General features: G+C 42.1%; 1 protein-coding gene across 2 annotated transcripts; it reads right to left on the minus strand.

Moving 5' to 3' along the window:
- Positions 1-1,737: 1,737 nt before the first annotated feature.
- Positions 1,738-16,266, minus strand: LOC125700852 (uncharacterized). 2 transcript variants are annotated; one of them, XM_048962079.1, is made up of 20 exons: positions 16,020-16,266; positions 15,378-15,521; positions 14,798-14,927; positions 14,550-14,643; positions 13,542-13,692; positions 13,011-13,173; positions 12,402-12,527; positions 12,249-12,311; positions 10,734-10,856; positions 10,253-10,408; positions 9,599-9,652; positions 9,129-9,346; positions 8,197-8,273; positions 7,356-7,466; positions 6,681-6,764; positions 5,725-5,832; positions 5,382-5,503; positions 4,202-4,324; positions 2,990-3,032; positions 1,738-2,783 (listed from the first exon to the last, which is right to left on the minus strand). In XM_048962079.1, the coding sequence occupies exons 2-20, from the start codon at positions 15,478-15,480 to the stop codon at positions 2,706-2,708; spliced, it is 2,127 nt and encodes a 708-aa protein (XP_048818036.1). In that variant the 5' UTR covers positions 15,481-15,521; positions 16,020-16,266; the 3' UTR covers positions 1,738-2,705. The 2 variants fall into 2 exon arrangements, with proteins under 2 accessions (XP_048818036.1, XP_048818035.1); XM_048962078.1 differs by having other exon boundaries at positions 15,378-15,667; positions 16,020-16,265.
- Positions 16,267-17,267: the final 1,001 nt, after the last annotated feature.

Genomic DNA, 17,267 nt, shown 5'->3' on the forward strand with positions numbered 1-17,267 from the left:
ACAGCCACCAGCTCCAAGGCAATGGTGGCCCAAGGCCTTTCTTCTATGGACAAAGCAGCCTCGGTGCTCTTGGCAGAATTTGGGCAGTGCCACGTGCACCAAATCCCCCACTGGGGCCACGGGGGGACCTGCACAGCAGATTGCAGGGCCGCATTAGTTACCCTGCCTGGCTTTGTAGATTAAAGAATTATGAACTCCCAAAGTTTTGCAATATTAATGATTGTAGCCATCTGTTAATCTGGCAGCCAGAAACAAGCCGGGTTGTGCTTTGCTCAGTCCAGTTATTAAAACGTGGTATTTTTGGTGTGGTGGGCAGCTGGGAGAGCTGCTCCTTGGGGCTGGCCCAGCAGTGAGCTGCGTCCTGCTCTTATCACTGCTCTGGGGGCACCTATGGGCAGTGCCAGCACTGGTTGATGCACAGTGAAGCACACCAAGAATAGCATTTTATGGTGAGAGACCCCAAAAGTACCAACCTGCAGCCCCCATCCGCCCCTGGAAGCACAGCTGCTAATTAAAGCTCTCTGTGGAATGGCATTTTAGATAAATCAGTTCTCCAGTACACACTCTGAAGGGACAAACTCATTTAGCAGGTTAATTAGCGTCCTTGGCAGAAACGATATCAGCTCTGTCCCAGCCCACAGGGCAGTGTCAGTGCTGGGAAGCTTTCCTATAAAAACCCACCTGTGCCTGCGTGGCTGAGGGGCTCCTCATTCTGCACTTGAAAGGATGGAGGCATAGTTTGTATCTATACAGATCTAGGACGATCTCAGCCACGTTGGGATAGGCAGCACTTGTGCACCTTAAACAGAGTTGAAAGAGCTCCATGACACATGACAGGTGGGCTTTCTCCTTACACATCACCCCAAGAAGTCCCCATCCATCCCACAACCGCTCAGTTCACTAGCTATGCATCCCAAAACCACCCAATGATGCACATATCCGACTCAGTCTGCTCATCACAGCCAGGCACTCCTGGTCCACACACGCATTACCTTCCTGGGTTGGACAACAGCATTCCTATTGCACACTTCTAGAATCCCACTTTCAGCTTAAATTTTTTTGGTCAATACATGCACCCACTTGCAAATGTTCTGCTTGCTGTTTGGCACACGCTTGCAAAAAACAGAGTTCTGTTTGCTAAATACAATATCTGGATCAGGCAGCTGTAGATGCGCATTTTCTACTTCAAACTACGTCCTTCAATTTTTAATGAGTTCTGTTCTTCTCTATTATACTTGGAGCAAAGCAAGAAAAAAAAAAAAAATAATAGAACAGATCAGCCTTCAATTTACCTTTGGGTTTTTACACTGGCTGTAGTCCCAGGGCACCAGCACGATGTTTTCTGCTGTGGCTGATGAAGCGTGGGGTTGGACAGGCAGGGACAGGTATCACAAAGCCAAGTGCTAAGTTTTAGAAAACATCATTTTCTCATACATAAAAGACCATATCAGTATCTATAGTATAATCCTCACTATAAGGGCTTCACTCATTGCTGCTGTAATTCATTAAAATTCAGCAGCAGATAAATAATGAATAGCCATGCTATTTACTTACTGCAACACAAGCAGTTCTTGCATTTCCCCGTGATGGTGAATCCAAACCAAAGGGTAACAGAGCACAGTGCCCTCAATTGCTCCCAGCTCCATGCTGGGCACCCGGGAGGATGGCACCAAGGAGCCCATGCAGCTCAATACACAATGGAAAACCCAACCCAACAACAAAACCACAGACCAGGCATCATTTTATTAAATCTTTTATTAAACCTTTTTTCCTTTTAGATGCATGTACACTTTCTGTAGAAAAGCTGGACAATAACTTAACTGAGTTTGGACAGAATATATCAACATGTTCAAAAGTCTTACCCTGCCTTCCAAACCACAGCACACACGTATCATGTTGGGGCAAAGAAGAGCACAACTGGGCAAGAAATACTTCCCTATTTCTACTTCCACAACTCCCAAAAAAGTCAGCTCTTACTATTATAATACTTGAAATAACACAGAGCCTTCAGCACCAGTTTAAGTCACCCATTGTAGAACGTTTAAGAAAGCCTACAATTGGAATGCCTTGAAAAAAATAGATTTTTTTATATACACAAACAAAACAAGCTACTGCTTTCTTCATTCTGATTTCTTAGAGTAAGAAAGCTTGAGGCAAACCAATACTAACTGGAGTGATTTTTATAATTATACACTATACAAACACAAGGAGTGCAAACAGCATCCTAATTTACACTGCTGTACACCTTTGGAGAGGCAGTTTTCCTAATTTAAGCAGCTTGTCTAACTGCTTTCTTAGCAGTTCTGCTGGCTTTCCACTCAGAAAACACCTGTGCAACTCGTAAGCAAAGGACTTTTGATGCTTTCCACTTTGTTTCTCTCCCCTCGTTCCTCTTGCCATTGCTGTCTCTGGTGAGCATTTCTCTATAGATCAGCTTTTCTTAAGATGTGTAGCTCCTGTCTCTAAACGACAGCTTAATACATGTGCCTGTAAAAAGGAATTTTCCAGAACACACCTACCAGGATACAAATGCTGTTCACCATCTAGATCTGAGATTTTATTATCACACTTGGTCTGAAGCCAGTTTTTAGGTGTTCATTTCAAGCGAGGGAAGAGATGACAACCAAAACAGAACACAAAAGACTCCAGGAAGAGATGTGTTGGACCAAGGCAAGTTGAAAAATACGCTTGAAAATTTGGCCAGATCACAATTTTTCAAGAACATCCATGAACTTTGAGACTTCGTGATGAGTTGTGGCACCAAGGGGCAGCTGCATTAACCTCTGAACAGAGGAGGAAGAAAGAGATTAATGCACATCAGTAACTTGTCATTTTTACAATGAGCAATACTACTAAATAATTATTTCCAACATGTATCAAGTATTAACCATCACTTAGCAAATCATCTCCTATCAATATATTTCTCAAAAGTGATGTATTTGTCATTTACACACTCTTTTGCTTAGCTCTAGAACACAGAGATACTTACTGCATTGTGAAAGAAGTTGTAAAGGTGCTTTGCCCACGGACACCTGAAAAACAGTTTAAGAAAGTTCTCAACCCATTTTCTTACAGGGACAAATCTGCTCCCACTTTCACCCACCCCAACTACTCCATTCAGCTTCCAAATACAGATGAATTTAGCATCAGATATACAGCTTAAAAAAAAAAACAAAACACAAAGGCAGACCATAATAAAAAGGATCCAATCAGATCCTGTCCTTGAATGCTGCTAGAGATGCAAAAAGGCATTTATTAGAGTTGTAAATTGGCTCAGTAGAACTCAACTCAAAGAACTGAGCGAGATCAGGAATTTTATTTCCTGAAATACACACAACAAAGGCTGGTGAGAAGAGAAACAGAAGCATTTTGCAAGGAAGGTTAACTCATGTCTATGGTTTCTACTTAGGACAGTTACAAAGAAGTGAATTCTCTGCTACTACGTGTGAGCTAAAAGTGCCAGAGCAGGCAATTACTGCCTTCTGGTATCTAACCCTTGAGTCACTGCATTTTAAGACTATCATGCCAATACATTTGTGTCTCTTACTTTACAGTGTACGATCCTTTACAGCCTAGAAGAGAAGGGAGCAAGGACTGCACTTCGGATCAGCCAGCAGTCTGAAGTGACGCGTCAAGAGTCACAGAATCACCAAGGTTGGAAAAGACCTCCAAGATCATCCAACCAGTGTGTTGCTATCATTGGCAACCTAAATACTGTACTCAGATCTTCTCAGAACTCCGTTTTCTACTCTGTGCTGCTGTAATGCAAGTGGTCCCCCTGACAAGCACAGCCTTAACCACGTCCTCAGTCTGTGTCAGCACACAGATGTTCCTGAATCTTCGGTTGAACATGGGGATCTATTTTCTCACCACTACATGAAGCATTTCTTACAAGTTTAGAGGACATTTTGTTACCATCAGTATACCCAGCGTACTCTGATAAGTACACAACAATACTCACTTTGTGCTTTTCATAGCACAAGACTCCGGGAAGTCAGAAGGCCATTTGGTTGATCAGGAACACAGAGCAATTGCAGATCTTTTCAACTCATCACATTTGATATCTTTACTGTTGCTTATAATAAGGAAGTCCATGAAATAGGAGTGAATTGTGAGTGAAGCTTGTTAATTAAGGAAACTACTAGCACTGTTGCAACATACAGTGATTGACTATTTGGCTATGATAAAGATTAACACTTACACTTGCAAGTTCTCTGTAATTATATCCAGAGCCAACACACCAATGGATTGCAGTATCCTGTTTCTGCAAGTCAGGAACAGGCAAACAAATTCACCCACGTACTGGGGACCAAGGTTTTGCCATCTAAGTGATATAAAACCAGAAAACAGAAAGCATCAGTTCAGCAGCAGAGACAAATGGCAATATCTGTGGCTTACCTCCTGACACCGCTTTCTCACTCTTCAGTCTGCTCTAAAAGTAGGGGCATTTAATTATAGGAATTCAGATTCACAGTCCCCCCTCTGATTAGAGGGACATAGCAATGCCATGATCACATATTCTTCAGATCATCACAGTTATTTCAGACATGCCCAGCCAATAATGCATTGCTGCACAAGAAATACTAGGGCCTCACAGCTACCTGAATACAGAACTGAGTCAGATCGGTGGCCCCATCCAGTTTAGTGTCCTGGCTCTGTGACAAGTATATTTGTTTTGGCCTTCTGCAAACCAGACACATGAAGGGAGATGCCCTATATGCCCTCTGTCTGAAGGAATGGTTGCTGAGGAGCAGTGCTAGCTCATATAGATCTGAAGGAAATCATTTTCTAGATACACTCATCTTCAAGAGCTCTTCAGCCTCCTCAGGTCTGGAGTGCTGTTTTTATGCTAGCTGTACTGTACAATCTTCCAGCAATGTTCCTGCTCTTCAATCTATATATACCTTTCATTTTCACAGCATCCTCTGTCAACCAAATTCACAGCTCCAAGTAATACAACCTTAATCCATCTTGGTTTTGCCATATTAGATTTCCTTTAAGACTCTTGCTTAAGAGGAAACCACAAACAATTATTCCCTGGTCACCATCAGCACATCATATGAGATTTTGCAGACCACTGCCACAGCCCCAGGCTGGGATACCCAAGCCATGTCAACCAGATTCTCACAGGGATCAACCCATGTTTCAAGAACCACCACCAGGATCACACACAACATTTACATGAACTATGCACCTGCTTCCCCCCCCCTCCCCCATTACTTTCTTATTGGCTCCTAGCATTTTCTTCACATTACCCAAAGCACTGGGCTGGTCATTTTCAAAGAGCTAAAGCTCGCATCTTTGCTAAATGTTCCTGCTGTGAGCCTGCTGTTAAATGTTTCCAAAAACAGACAGACAGATTTCAGGAAGTGTTTACTCACAGTTTCAGCATTGTTGCTTTCTGACAATTCAGATCTCTCAAAATCAGATCGACAACGCCATGAAGGATGTGCTTATCATAGGAAAGATGATTCAGTAACAGCCTCAGAGCCCAGAAGTTGTTCTAGGAAGAGACAAAATAAGGCCACTAATTCAACTTAATTCTCAACTGTTTCTTAAACAAAATAAAACCCTAAAAACAACAGAAGAAATTAAAGGCCAGTAAAGCTTCAGAGGAACAAAACTAGGCTAAATGCATGCAAGAATCTCCAAGTAGGTGTTACATTCATTTTAAATATAATCCACTTTAATCTCTTCAAACTGAAGTCCATCTCCAGGACTCACCCCAAATGCCAGGAATATCTCTAGGAAGGAAGTTAAATATGGGAGTTCACAGATAACCATCTGTTGTACTGCTTGCACTGCAAGAATAAGACAAGCCTCCTGGTGCAACTGCAGGAAGAGATATAAAAAAAGAAGAGATTTATATTTAAAAGTCCCCTTTCCCACTACTTGTATATTGCCTCCAGTCCAATCAGCAGTAAGCTACTACCACACTAGTCACATCTGCTGGATGACAGATACTACATTCAGAAGAATCTTACAAAGACTGAAGGAAGGGTGAATAAAACAGATACTTCTAGTTATGTAGTGTGTTTCATCTGAGGATCTCAAAGTCCACCTAGAAATATGAGGTCTCTCACCAGACAGAAGCAGAAGAATTAATGGTACAAAATGTCTGGTCCAGGAGTCGCATACTGTAAGGTAAAGCTAAACGTAGTGCCCACAGAACAACTAGGAAGAGAATGAAATTGCTTCTTAGGTAAGTGATCATATTTAACAAACTATTTGTCTCAAAACACCTTTAAACATGCTCCATCATTCACAACAAGATGAGAAATCCCAGGCTATTCTGAGTTTTGAGACAAACAGGCTGTCAGTCTCAAAGGACAGCCTCCCATCTGAACCAAACACAAGATTACTCTGAGAAGTTACTACAGAATCACTGATAACTAACCGTCCCACTTTAGGAGATACATAAATTTGGGCAGTGATGAATTAAAACTTTTGGATGGATTGCAGACAGTGCCAGTTCTGAACACAAAAAACCAGTCAGGGTCTGTTCAGATAACAGCTCTGACCTTTAGATTGTGCCAAGACCAGTCCTACGCCACTCCCCCAAAACTTCAAACCTTATCTCAGAAGCTCTTTACGATAATCCAGGTGTTCTCAATACTGCAGTATCTTCAGGTACCTTGCAATAAAACAGTCAATTCCCTTGTTGACAGATGCACACTTACCTGGGAGAAAATACCAGGTGGGAAAGAAACGTTAAGTTTTGCCTTCAGTTCCTGGAAGAGACCATCACTGGCAACCAGCACCCCCTGCAACAGGAGTGACGAGTCAGAAGGAAGAGAAAGGGTGCCTTCACAGGCATCAAACCACACCCAGCATCTTATCTACTACTTCAGAGTGCTTTTACTTACTTTTCAGTGTCTTTACGAGTGAGGTTGAATTGTTCATCATACTCAGAGAAAGCTGAATTTCTACAGCACTAACTAAACAATGTCATACAACCTCTTAATTTTAATCCACTGTGCTTAGCAGACATTTATTTCTGTTCTTGTGGAAAAAAAAAAGATCCAGGCACTGTCTCCTAGAGCTATTTTAACACATTTAAATTTCTTTCCTATGCATTGTGCTGTTACATGATTCATCTCAATATTAAACAATACAGAACAGGTATCTGGCACTGAGCTGCAAGCAGAGTTAATCTATTCATTGTTGCACTTGCCACTCACAAATAACAACTTCTTGTCAAGTATTTCACTTGCACATACTGTAAGAATTTGTGATGAGGTAAAGTCAGCCTTAATATTTAACTGAACAAGCCAACATGCACATGGAATGAAGCACTGCATAAAACCATACAACAGATTCTTCCATCTCAGAGCACAGCAGCAGTTATTTATTACCTGCTGAAATGTAACTGGGGGCTCTTTCACTGTCAGAGGGCGAAGGCGCCCATTTCTTTCCAGGAAACAGCTACTGCCCATAATCATGATGAAGGAACCCCAGCATTTAGGCTGAAATACAACAGAAAATTTGTTTTACAGGATCAAATACATCTTTAGCAACTTTTAATGATCAAAGTAAGTCTCCTTGATATGCATTCTCTTCCTTCTAGCCCCTCTAACAGAACTCCCAGACATGTTTACACAAATCACAGGTTAATGTTTGATCTGTCATCTTGAGAAACAGCCATTTTGCCTCACCTGTAGAGATGAGGCTTTTTTCCACCCCTTTTAATTCTAAGGAGTATGAACAGAAACAACAGACCTGCTGCTGGTGTAACCATTACAGCTCCACTGAAAAGATGACAGTAGCACAACTTAATAGAGAAAATTCCTCCTGAACAGCTGAGCAGTAAGAACATATCGTTCAACATATATATGGCAAATTTGCTCATCATTCCATCATTGCTATGGCACGCTGCTAAATTCACTGAAGCTACAAGAGCTGCACACAAGCAGGATTTGTCATAGTTTTATCAGTAAAGCTCCAGCTGAGTCAATGGATCACTCACAACTCGACACGTTCTGTGAGAGCACAGAAATGCTATCTGAGGAAAACGTTTGCAGACTTATTTCCACCACGTCCCCAAACCAATCCTGCAGTGCACAAAAGCTTCACAGAGGTCTGAACTACTCATAGGATTCTGGCAGTAAATCCTTTCATTAGATAAGCAACTGGACAAAGCAGGTAAGGTACAAAACCACTGAACAGGCCGTATAAGTAGTTCTAACATGGACTCACATTTCTGTACAGTGACAGATTGCTGTAAAGGAGTTTGAATGCCTGCTTGATCAGAACACCATCTTTCATTGGAGACCCTGTGAGAAGAAAAAAATTAAGATGCATCTTTTATTCCTTGAGTAACCAGAGAGTATGAACAGACTCAAAATACTGCTGAAGACACACTTCTACAGAAACCTAGAGGAAAAACAAGCATCTACAGCTATTTTACTATATTTTACAGTAGTTTTTCTATTCAGAACCTCCATCAACTGTGAAATGCTGTTCTGGAAAGCTGTAAAAAGAACCTGAGTACAGTTTAGACAAAACCATCACAGCAGGTGACCCCTAACAAAGTCTTACTATGCAAATCGGACTACAGAATCCCATGCTTCTATGAACTCTAATAACTGAACATCTCCAAAATCAACCTTTCACTTCAGAGTACATTTGACAAGTAGATCCAGAGGTCGGTGGCTCTGCCTGTGGCAGGGAGTTTGGAACTTGTTGATCCTTGGGGTCCCTTCCAACCCAAGCCATTCTGTGATTCAATATACAGGTATATGCAATACAATATATATTCAGAGACCCCTTCCATCTGAAAACTTTCACTCTCGAGATACAGTACATCACAGTGCTGAGCTATGCGCTGCCATTTGTAATGCTATGATATAATAGAGAGCTTTTTGTTTTCTTTTAATGGGCTTTTCACAGCAAAAGAGCTTCACAACTGACAAAAGGCAACATTCTCTGTGCACTGTGCTACACATGCTCAAATATAAAGACACTCTACCTGCTTAATGACCTGCACTGTGCTTTAGTCCAGACAACTTACATTTGGATTCAGAGCCTCCCCCAAACATTTCTGAATTTAAAGAGCTGCAATTAAATAAGATCCTAAACATATAAGAGGAAAAAAAAAATATAATAATAATAATAAAAAAATCACTTGCCAACTGTAACCCAGGGCCCAGGGTCCTGAATATCCTTCCCAGCAGGGACACTGCCTGTTCTGAATATCTTCAGGTAGACCTCAAACTGAAGAGGAGTTAGTCGGCACGCAGTGCAGCACGCAAGGCTATTGATGGGAAACAACAGTGAATGTGTAGCATCAGTGAAGTCTCCAGTTTTACACAAATAGAATGGGATTTTATCTCGAAGGTCTCTTAGCCTGGAAAGAAGAAATAAATGAGCACCTGATTTTTGTTCATTCAGAAGCTTTACAACATGTATGCATACACCCAGTTAATTCTGACAGCTAAGAAGTTACATCCAATAAGGCAGAACTGAGCTGCAGTGCTGTATTACTTTCACTTGGCAAACAGCTTTCAAAATCCTACTGCCTTTCATTCTGTTTGACTAGATGTAGAAAAAGAGACTGGGACACAGTTTGAGGGCAATGAAACAAACAAAAGCCATTTACCCTTTGGTGTCACTGCATTTCACAGCTCTCAGGTAGCGAACAACTTCTTTATAGCTGGAGAAAGTGGAAGAGAAAAGAAGTGTTAGGCTGTACACAACAGGTCAATGACTAGTCAGTTACTCAGTTACTACAGTTAATGAAGCAAAACAGCAGTCCTTCTCACATAAAAGCACTGTGAAACAGGACAGCACAACTGGCAGAACTGCTGAAAGCTTCAAAAGCCACTTCTGAATACAGCAGATATCTAAATTAATCCACAGATTATCTCTGTGCACTAGGAACAAATAAAAGCAGGCTAAGAAAAGACAAGTCTATAAGAGGACTAAAGATCGCTTACTTTTTTATTTTTAAAACTGTCCTCCAAATTGTCAGTGTTTGATGAACTGATTTTGTTTTTAAACATCAAATTCCAAAAGCCACTGAGATTAGTGAAACAAAACAATTACCTGATTCTAACAGCTTCACAAAGCGCTGGCCTTGCTAATAAGTAATGGCAACAAACAGCTTCAAATATACCCTCTTTTGTATATTTCCCCATAATGCAAAATTCTTGCAGAGGTTAGGAAAGCACTGCATGGCAATTAGTAGCATGAACAAATACAAAAGTTGGGGTTTGAAAATGGAAAAAACAAAGCAAGCCCAAACCGATCGTACTTTTTATTTTCGACTAATTTCTCCACTCGAGCCTCTATGACAGGAAGCACTTCCCACAGAAACGTCTTCCTTCCCTTCTGTGTCCTTTGCCCTGTGGTGTTCTGTCCTTTCAAAACCGTGGTCAGTAACACATGATCCCAAGGCACGACATTCAAGCTGGAAGCACAAGAATGAGGAAATGCTGAGGCCTCTGGTGGTATGCACAATGCGTTTCAATGAAGTGACACTAAGACTTATTCATAAAACATTCTGAAGTTCACAGTTCAATTTCAGGGAAAGAAAATAGAAGGATTTATACAAACAAGAGCTTAGCCATAACATCAAACAGTTTCTCACTATGCTAAGGGTGGGACACAAAGCAGAGAGTACTGAAGCCTTCCAGTGAACACCTTCAGCAAAAATCAGTGAAAGAACCATTCCCTAAGTCAGTTTACAAATTAGCCAAAGGCATAAAACCAGACTCCATAAACAAAGAACATACCTATTTGAGAAGGCAAAACAGTGACATGGAAGCGAGATGGACTGAAAAAAATTAACAAATTTCTCATATAAACTTTTTGGGAAGTCACACAACACCAGCATCTTCTGAAGTCGTGTTGTGATCCTGTGTTTTAAAAAGAAAAGCAAAAGCAAAAATAAAAATCTGCTACCTTTAAGTGAAATAACACTCAGATTTTTGAGAAAATCCTGTGCAAAACTGCTCTGCAGAGATTACATACAGATTTCTTTGGTTAAGCTTCAGAGAGTCTGGGTTTATCTTCAAGTTCGTGCTTCAATATTTGTAGCCAATACAGGTATTAACTCTATGTAATTATTTTCATATTTCATTGTCAGTGAAACTGAGCATTCTGTGGTCTCAGGTTTTAAAGGTGATCCCCTCCAAGTATGTGAGAAGCACTGAAGCAACACACTGTGAGCTCAGTAAGGAAGCTGCCTGACCCAAGTCAGCGAAACCATTTTTGTCTTAACTGAAAACTGGAGACAACACACTAAGGTAAAGAAGAGCTCAATTATTTTGAAAGTGGGGGGGGAAGGCAAAAAAATAAATAAGAAATAACCATTACTGTTCTTTTAAAGTAAAAAAATTAATAAATTCAAGAATAGTCGTATAAAATGAAAACTGATACAGGATTTAGGTTATACCTGTCACAGAGGTGAGAACATTAATTGTTTTTGAGTGCTCCTAAAAAAAAATTAATTCTTAATTCATTAACCTTCTGTTGCAAGCAAATTTCAGGTTAAAGGTGAAAAGCTAAAACGAGAAATGAATTAAGCCAAGTGAGCTGGATGTCCTCATTCATTATCCTCTAGGGGAACTTCACTATGTTACATCCCTGACTGCTCCATCCCAGAGGAGGACTGCAAGGCTGCTGTTTTGACTCTGAACAGGTGCTATTTATTGTTAGGCTTACTAACCACAAGTAGCTACCCAACACCATCTTCTGGTCTGGCCTAAAAGAGCATTCCTGGACTCAAAGTACTTCATCATCTTGGCTTTGAGATTTCCCCCCCCCACTGTGGGAAGGCTGACTGCTTATGTGGCTGTCAAACAAGGCAGACGTGGCTCTTGTCCTTCACAAAAAGGGAGAAATTCACAACTGAGCTGCTAAACAATCTATTTGTACTATCTGCAGCAAACAGCTACAGAATACAATAGTTTGCTGAGGTCTCTGACTGGTACACACTGTTGTTTGTAACCTTGTCCATCCTTACCCACCTGCAGCCTACACATGCAGGCAGCTGGCTCTCTCTGCTCTGCTCAAACAGAGTCTAATAGAACACAGCAAGGTCCTGCTGCCTGATGCTACAGAATGAACGGAGTAAATACACTTATTTTAGAGCTCTGCAAGTTCATTTTTGTTTCTTTTAAGAGCTAAAACATTCATTTTTCCTTTATGCCTTTGAATAGAAGCCCTTTTAAGTGTGCTTCAAGTGTAGTCACAAAGTTTGCATCCAGCAACCATCTCTTACCTTTATGTAATAAGTCAAGTCTTACCTTTGCAACAAACAAGGGACAGCAAGCTTTAGTGAAGCAGTATGACCAAGGTTCTGCCAGCTTCTGTGGGGGGACAGGAGAAAGAAAAGCAGTTTTATTTCCTTTTGAGAAGAAAATAAAGACTAAGCACTAACTGTGGAACTGGATACTCACATAGCAGGGTCTTTATGAAGGGTTATCTCTCTAGCTGCTCCCAGAAGCATGACAGCAGCAGCTTTAGGACTCTCTCTTTCAGCCTGATTTAAAAATCTTGTTACCAGTGCATAAACTCCAGAATACCTGAGAAAGTTAAGTAGTCCATGAGATAAAGCATCTGCAGTGACATACTCCATGAACAAATGGTAATGATGACCATTCTAGTTTGAAAGCAAACTGATTCACCTTTCCCTGAAAAGAATCTGTGAAACAGGAACGTGGCATTTGCACAGGCATTACTTTCAGAATTTTAAGAGCACACACCATCAAGTAAAAGCCAAACTCAATTCTGACAAATCAGTAAAAACACAGGGGTTTGTTTCATGCTTTTCCAAGCTGCTGTAACCAGGAATGCTACCATCTTAGCACAGCACAACAGGTATCTTTTAAGATGCATTTAGGACGATTCTTAAAATACATCCAAGTTAAATTCAGTTCAATTGCTCACTGATCAATTAAGACCCCTCCATTACGTTGCTGTTTCAGGTGCCACGAAACTGCTTATGTTACTTAAGGAAAGAAAACCTGCAGCGACCAACATGCACTGCTAATTCTGTCATCACTTACTTGTATACAATCTCTGTGCTGCGTGATCTGCAGACACCACACTGGCCAGGAGGCAGCTTTGAGACACAAAAGCATTCTTGCTCTGTGGGAGCTATTCTCACTCCAATTAAATACTTATTATATTCCACAGAAAGCTCCTGGATAAAGCTTATTAGAAGGTTTCCTAAGAGGACAGAGAGGCGGAGATGTGAAACTTTCAGCGCAAAAAAATTATTTCAAAACCAAAATAAAGACATTCATAGGTAAAATATTTGATAAATCACTTGCACCCAATCTTAAGAGCCAGGCATGATTTGCTGCTTCTTCCAAGGGGAAGAAAGCAGGACACAAGTGTGGAACTGCAGACCTGTCTGCTCTGAGTACAGCCCAGAGGACAGCAGAACTGAGCTGCTACGTAAATAACTCACCAAAGCTTTACAAGGACAGTTGTGGTCCAGACAAGCTGTCCTTGTAGATTACAAGTAGAGCCACAGACCGGGTAGCCACAGTGAGCCAAAGGTCTGCCAGGACAGAATGAGAACCCTTGCTTACCACCATGCCGAAGGTCTGCATCTATGTCTGTGAGCTCCAAATTGAACATGACAAGAACGCCAGCCAAGGCAAAATCACGCCGTTCTTTCCAGAATTTGCTTTTGTTATGTGCATTGCAGTGACAGAGGGAAGAAGTTGTCCAATTCTGGCACTGTTTCATAACAAGGGAAAGACAGAGAAAAGCATTTTATTGTCCCCAAAGTTCAGCACATCAAAAGTTAGTTCCTCTCTACAAGTGAAGGACTGGAATTCATTTTATGCCTTGCTTCTGTGGTTTTACCTGGCTTTGTAATTTGACAGGAGAGGCAAGAGGACAACATGGCAATGCCCTTCTACCATAACTTAAAAAGAATAATAATAATAAAAAAGACTTCCTCCTCCCCTCCCCAGTAATTTACTCTAATTCCTGAATACTTATGGAGACACTTAGGTTGACATCTTCCTCACAGAATACACTATGAGTAATCAAAGCATTGTTTCTGAACATTCACCCCAACTTTACTCACAGTTCAAAGTTTTCAGAATTCTAAAAAACAACTAAAAAAACCTACAAAAAAATAAACCTCCAATCAAACAACAAAGCAAACAATCTTCCCCTCTTCTCAAAGCAAAACCAAAACCCACCAACCAACACATCCCTCCCCACACCTCATCCCTCCCCTTCTTAGGGTTAGGAAAATCTAGAAATTCAATATTTGCCTAGTGCAGTGAGAAACAACCTGATTTAGTAATTACATTCCATGAAGTCCCTGGCAAACTGGATGAACATGTGTCTATATCAAGTGAATATCCTACAATACTGTACTACTGGAAATAAACCTAGATGGTGACCATACTTAACGCTGTGAAGCTGATGGATAGAAGCATTTAGAGTAGGAACTATTCAAATAATCAAACTCTACATAGCATTTATTGTTTCAGTGTGCATAAGAGTGATTTCTTTTATAGACTGTTAAATAATTCAGTTTACTCAAATTTGAGCATTTCTTGATTTCAGCTCATCCTTACCTCAGAAGCCAGCTTATCACAAATGTAGCAGTAGCACTGACTACAAAAATCAGCATTTTTTCCAAGGGGTGAGCACGTTTCACATTCCATTCGTCTACAGAATTGAAAAACAGAGCATTATTTACAAAGCAGTTCGTGCACTTACCCAACTCTACTTACACTTTCAGCTGTTAAGAGTTTTAACAAGCCTGCATGACTATATGTGGGAAAGGAAACCTCCATATTAGCCTCCACATCATTGAACGTACTCAAATGAGTGTGATGTACAGTCATATCTTGCATGGGGCATCACATTTGCTTGTTTACAGAAAGTAACCACTAGTTCACACTCCTCATCCACAATCTCTTCACATTTCTTCTCTTCCAGGGCAGTCTTCACTGTATAGAAGAGAAAACAGTCTGACTCAGTATGAAAAGCCTACAATGTCCTTACAAAAATCAACCAGCTACTGATACTTATTCTTTAAAACACTTTAAGGCACAAGCTTTCTTATCATTTCACCTGGTGCAAATAAGAAAGATACACTGGCTTGGAACAAAAGATTCCTACACACTCAAAAGGCATGTAATAACAAAAAGATCTGGTCACCACTGAAAATGGCTCAGAGAAGTTACTGATATTTTAAAACTACCCAGTAGTACTCTTTAAAACAACCTATGATGGCAAAGACAACAGCAGTTTGTTTGGTTTTTATTTATTTTTGAACTACTTTGATTTCCTCGCAGCCCAAAGCCGCATTTCAAAGGCGTCAGATCTCATATTTTACTTCAGGTTGTTTCAAAAGTTAATTTGCAGCACCTCACAGCTGAGAAGAGCACAGTACTCACCCAAGGGGTCCACTATGAGAACTGAGTTCCCATGTGTGCTGTCGTCTTCATCGTCGCTGATCAGGATCACATCTCGCTCTTTCTCTTCTTCAGAGGGCCCCATAGTCACTGAGCTCCAAAGGAAAGGCCCAGTTCAGCAGAAAACTGCTCAGAGAAAGCAGGAAGGGTAGAAAAGGCCTCTTCCAAAGCCAAGCTCTGCGTACATCACACTATGAATAGCAACGTTCAACACTTCAGTGGAATCAGAAGCTCAAACAACATTCCACTTTCCATCCACATTTGAGAGAACGCTAAAATAATAACGAAGAGGTGGGAAGAGAATTGGAAAGGAGAAAAAGCAAACAACAAAAAAAAAAACAAGAAGAAAAGGGTGAGACCTGGCATTCCTCTGCTGGGCCCACCGTAGTGAACTGCGGTTATTTCCCCTCGCAGACCCGCAGTAGCACCGCAGCCCCCCCTCCTCTCCCCGCCCCAAACGCTCCCGACCCCCCCCAGCCCCCCGCCCGCTTCGGCCCTCCTTCAACCGCCGCCCCCCAACTGTAAGCTGCGCTCCCAGAGGAGCCCCGCGCCCCCTCATCCCGCTGCCCCTCACCGCCCCGATTCTCGCCCGTTCCCCACGAGGCCCGAGGACCCCCGGCTCACCTTCAGCGCGCAGATCCGTCCTGCCCGCCGCCCCAGCCCGCCACTCTTTGAACGAACAATCACTTCCGAAGCGGCCACCCCCGGAAGGGGTTCGGGCGGCGACGCTACGCGCTCTATTTCCGCCCTGGCAGAGAGCTGGATGGTCGCTGGGGGCCGCCATCTTTGATGAGGGCAGAATGGGGCGGGGCTGTAGGGAACCGCCATCTTTGGTGAAGGCAGGGCGAAGTGGTGTCGTAGGGGGGGCCGCCATCTTTGATAAGGGCAGGACGGGGGGGTTCTATACCTACTGGGGTTTACGGCTCCTCCTGCTCGTGTAGATAAATGATAGAATCACTGAGGTTGTAAAGATGTGTGAGATCCCCAAGTTCAACCCATCCCACCGTGCCCGCTGACCACATCCCTCATTGCAACACCTCCACAGTTCTTAACACCTCCAGGGATGTTGACTCCCACCTCTCCCTGGACAGCAGTGGCAGTGCCCGACTGCTCTTTCAGAGAATAAATGTTTCCTATTATCCAATGTGAAATCCTTCACCCTCTGCATAAAGGAAGGGAAATTGGCATCAGAGCATGGTGTGCTCCTGCCGGTTCTCTTGGTGTGCTGCAGAAGGGGGTGGGGAGGTCTTGGTGATCCTTTGGGGACGTGTCCCCCTACTCACTGTGACTGTGTTTGGGCACGGGTTTTCTGAGGACAACTCTTTTCCACCTCATTTCCACTGCTTGGTTACTGTTTTGGACTCACACTGCTATTTCAAGGATGTTGCTCTTATTATAGAAGCCTTGTGGTCAGGAAGGATATTTATCATATATAAGCAATACATCTGGAAGTTATAAGCAGAACTATAACTTTGGGCAAGCTCCTTAATTAGGCACAATGGCAAATATTCAAGGATATTGCTCTTACTGTAGCATAGATAAGCAGTACATCTGGAAGTTATAAGCAGAACTGCAACTCTGAGCAAAAATGGCAAACAGTTCTGAGACATCACAGGCGATGATCTGCAATGCAATCCCAGCAATGTGACCCTAAAACGCTTCCATTGCAGCCAGGCCCAGCCACTGCGGCCATCACCCAGATGGCAGCTTCTCACAGAGAAAGGGTTTTACTGCATTTGATTGTCCCTAATCACCAGACTGATCACAACAGGCTTTTCCTACCCCAACCCATCAGGCGATCAGTGAGGAGAGCCCACATCCAGCAGATGTTCAGGATTTCCCAGTAACACTAGATGGTACCAGAGCTCCACA

The sequence above is a fragment of the Lagopus muta genome, chromosome 15 (assembly GCF_023343835.1).
Source record: "Lagopus muta isolate bLagMut1 chromosome 15, bLagMut1 primary, whole genome shotgun sequence".
Classification (NCBI taxonomy): Eukaryota; Metazoa; Chordata; class Aves; order Galliformes; family Phasianidae; genus Lagopus; species Lagopus muta.

Coding starts and splice junctions, on each gene's coding strand:
- LOC125700852 (XM_048962079.1), bottom strand. CDS start 15,480: ATGGGGCCCTCTGAAGAAGAGAAAGAGCGAGATGTGATCCTGATCAGC. Junction 10,409..10,733: donor TGTTTTGCCTTCTCAAATAG/GTATGTTCTTTG, acceptor TTGTGCTTCCAG/CTTGAATGTCGTGCCTTGGG. Junction 4,325..5,381: donor AAAGCAACAATGCTGAAACT/GTGAGTAAACAC, acceptor TATATCACTTAG/ATGGCAAAACCTTGGTCCCC.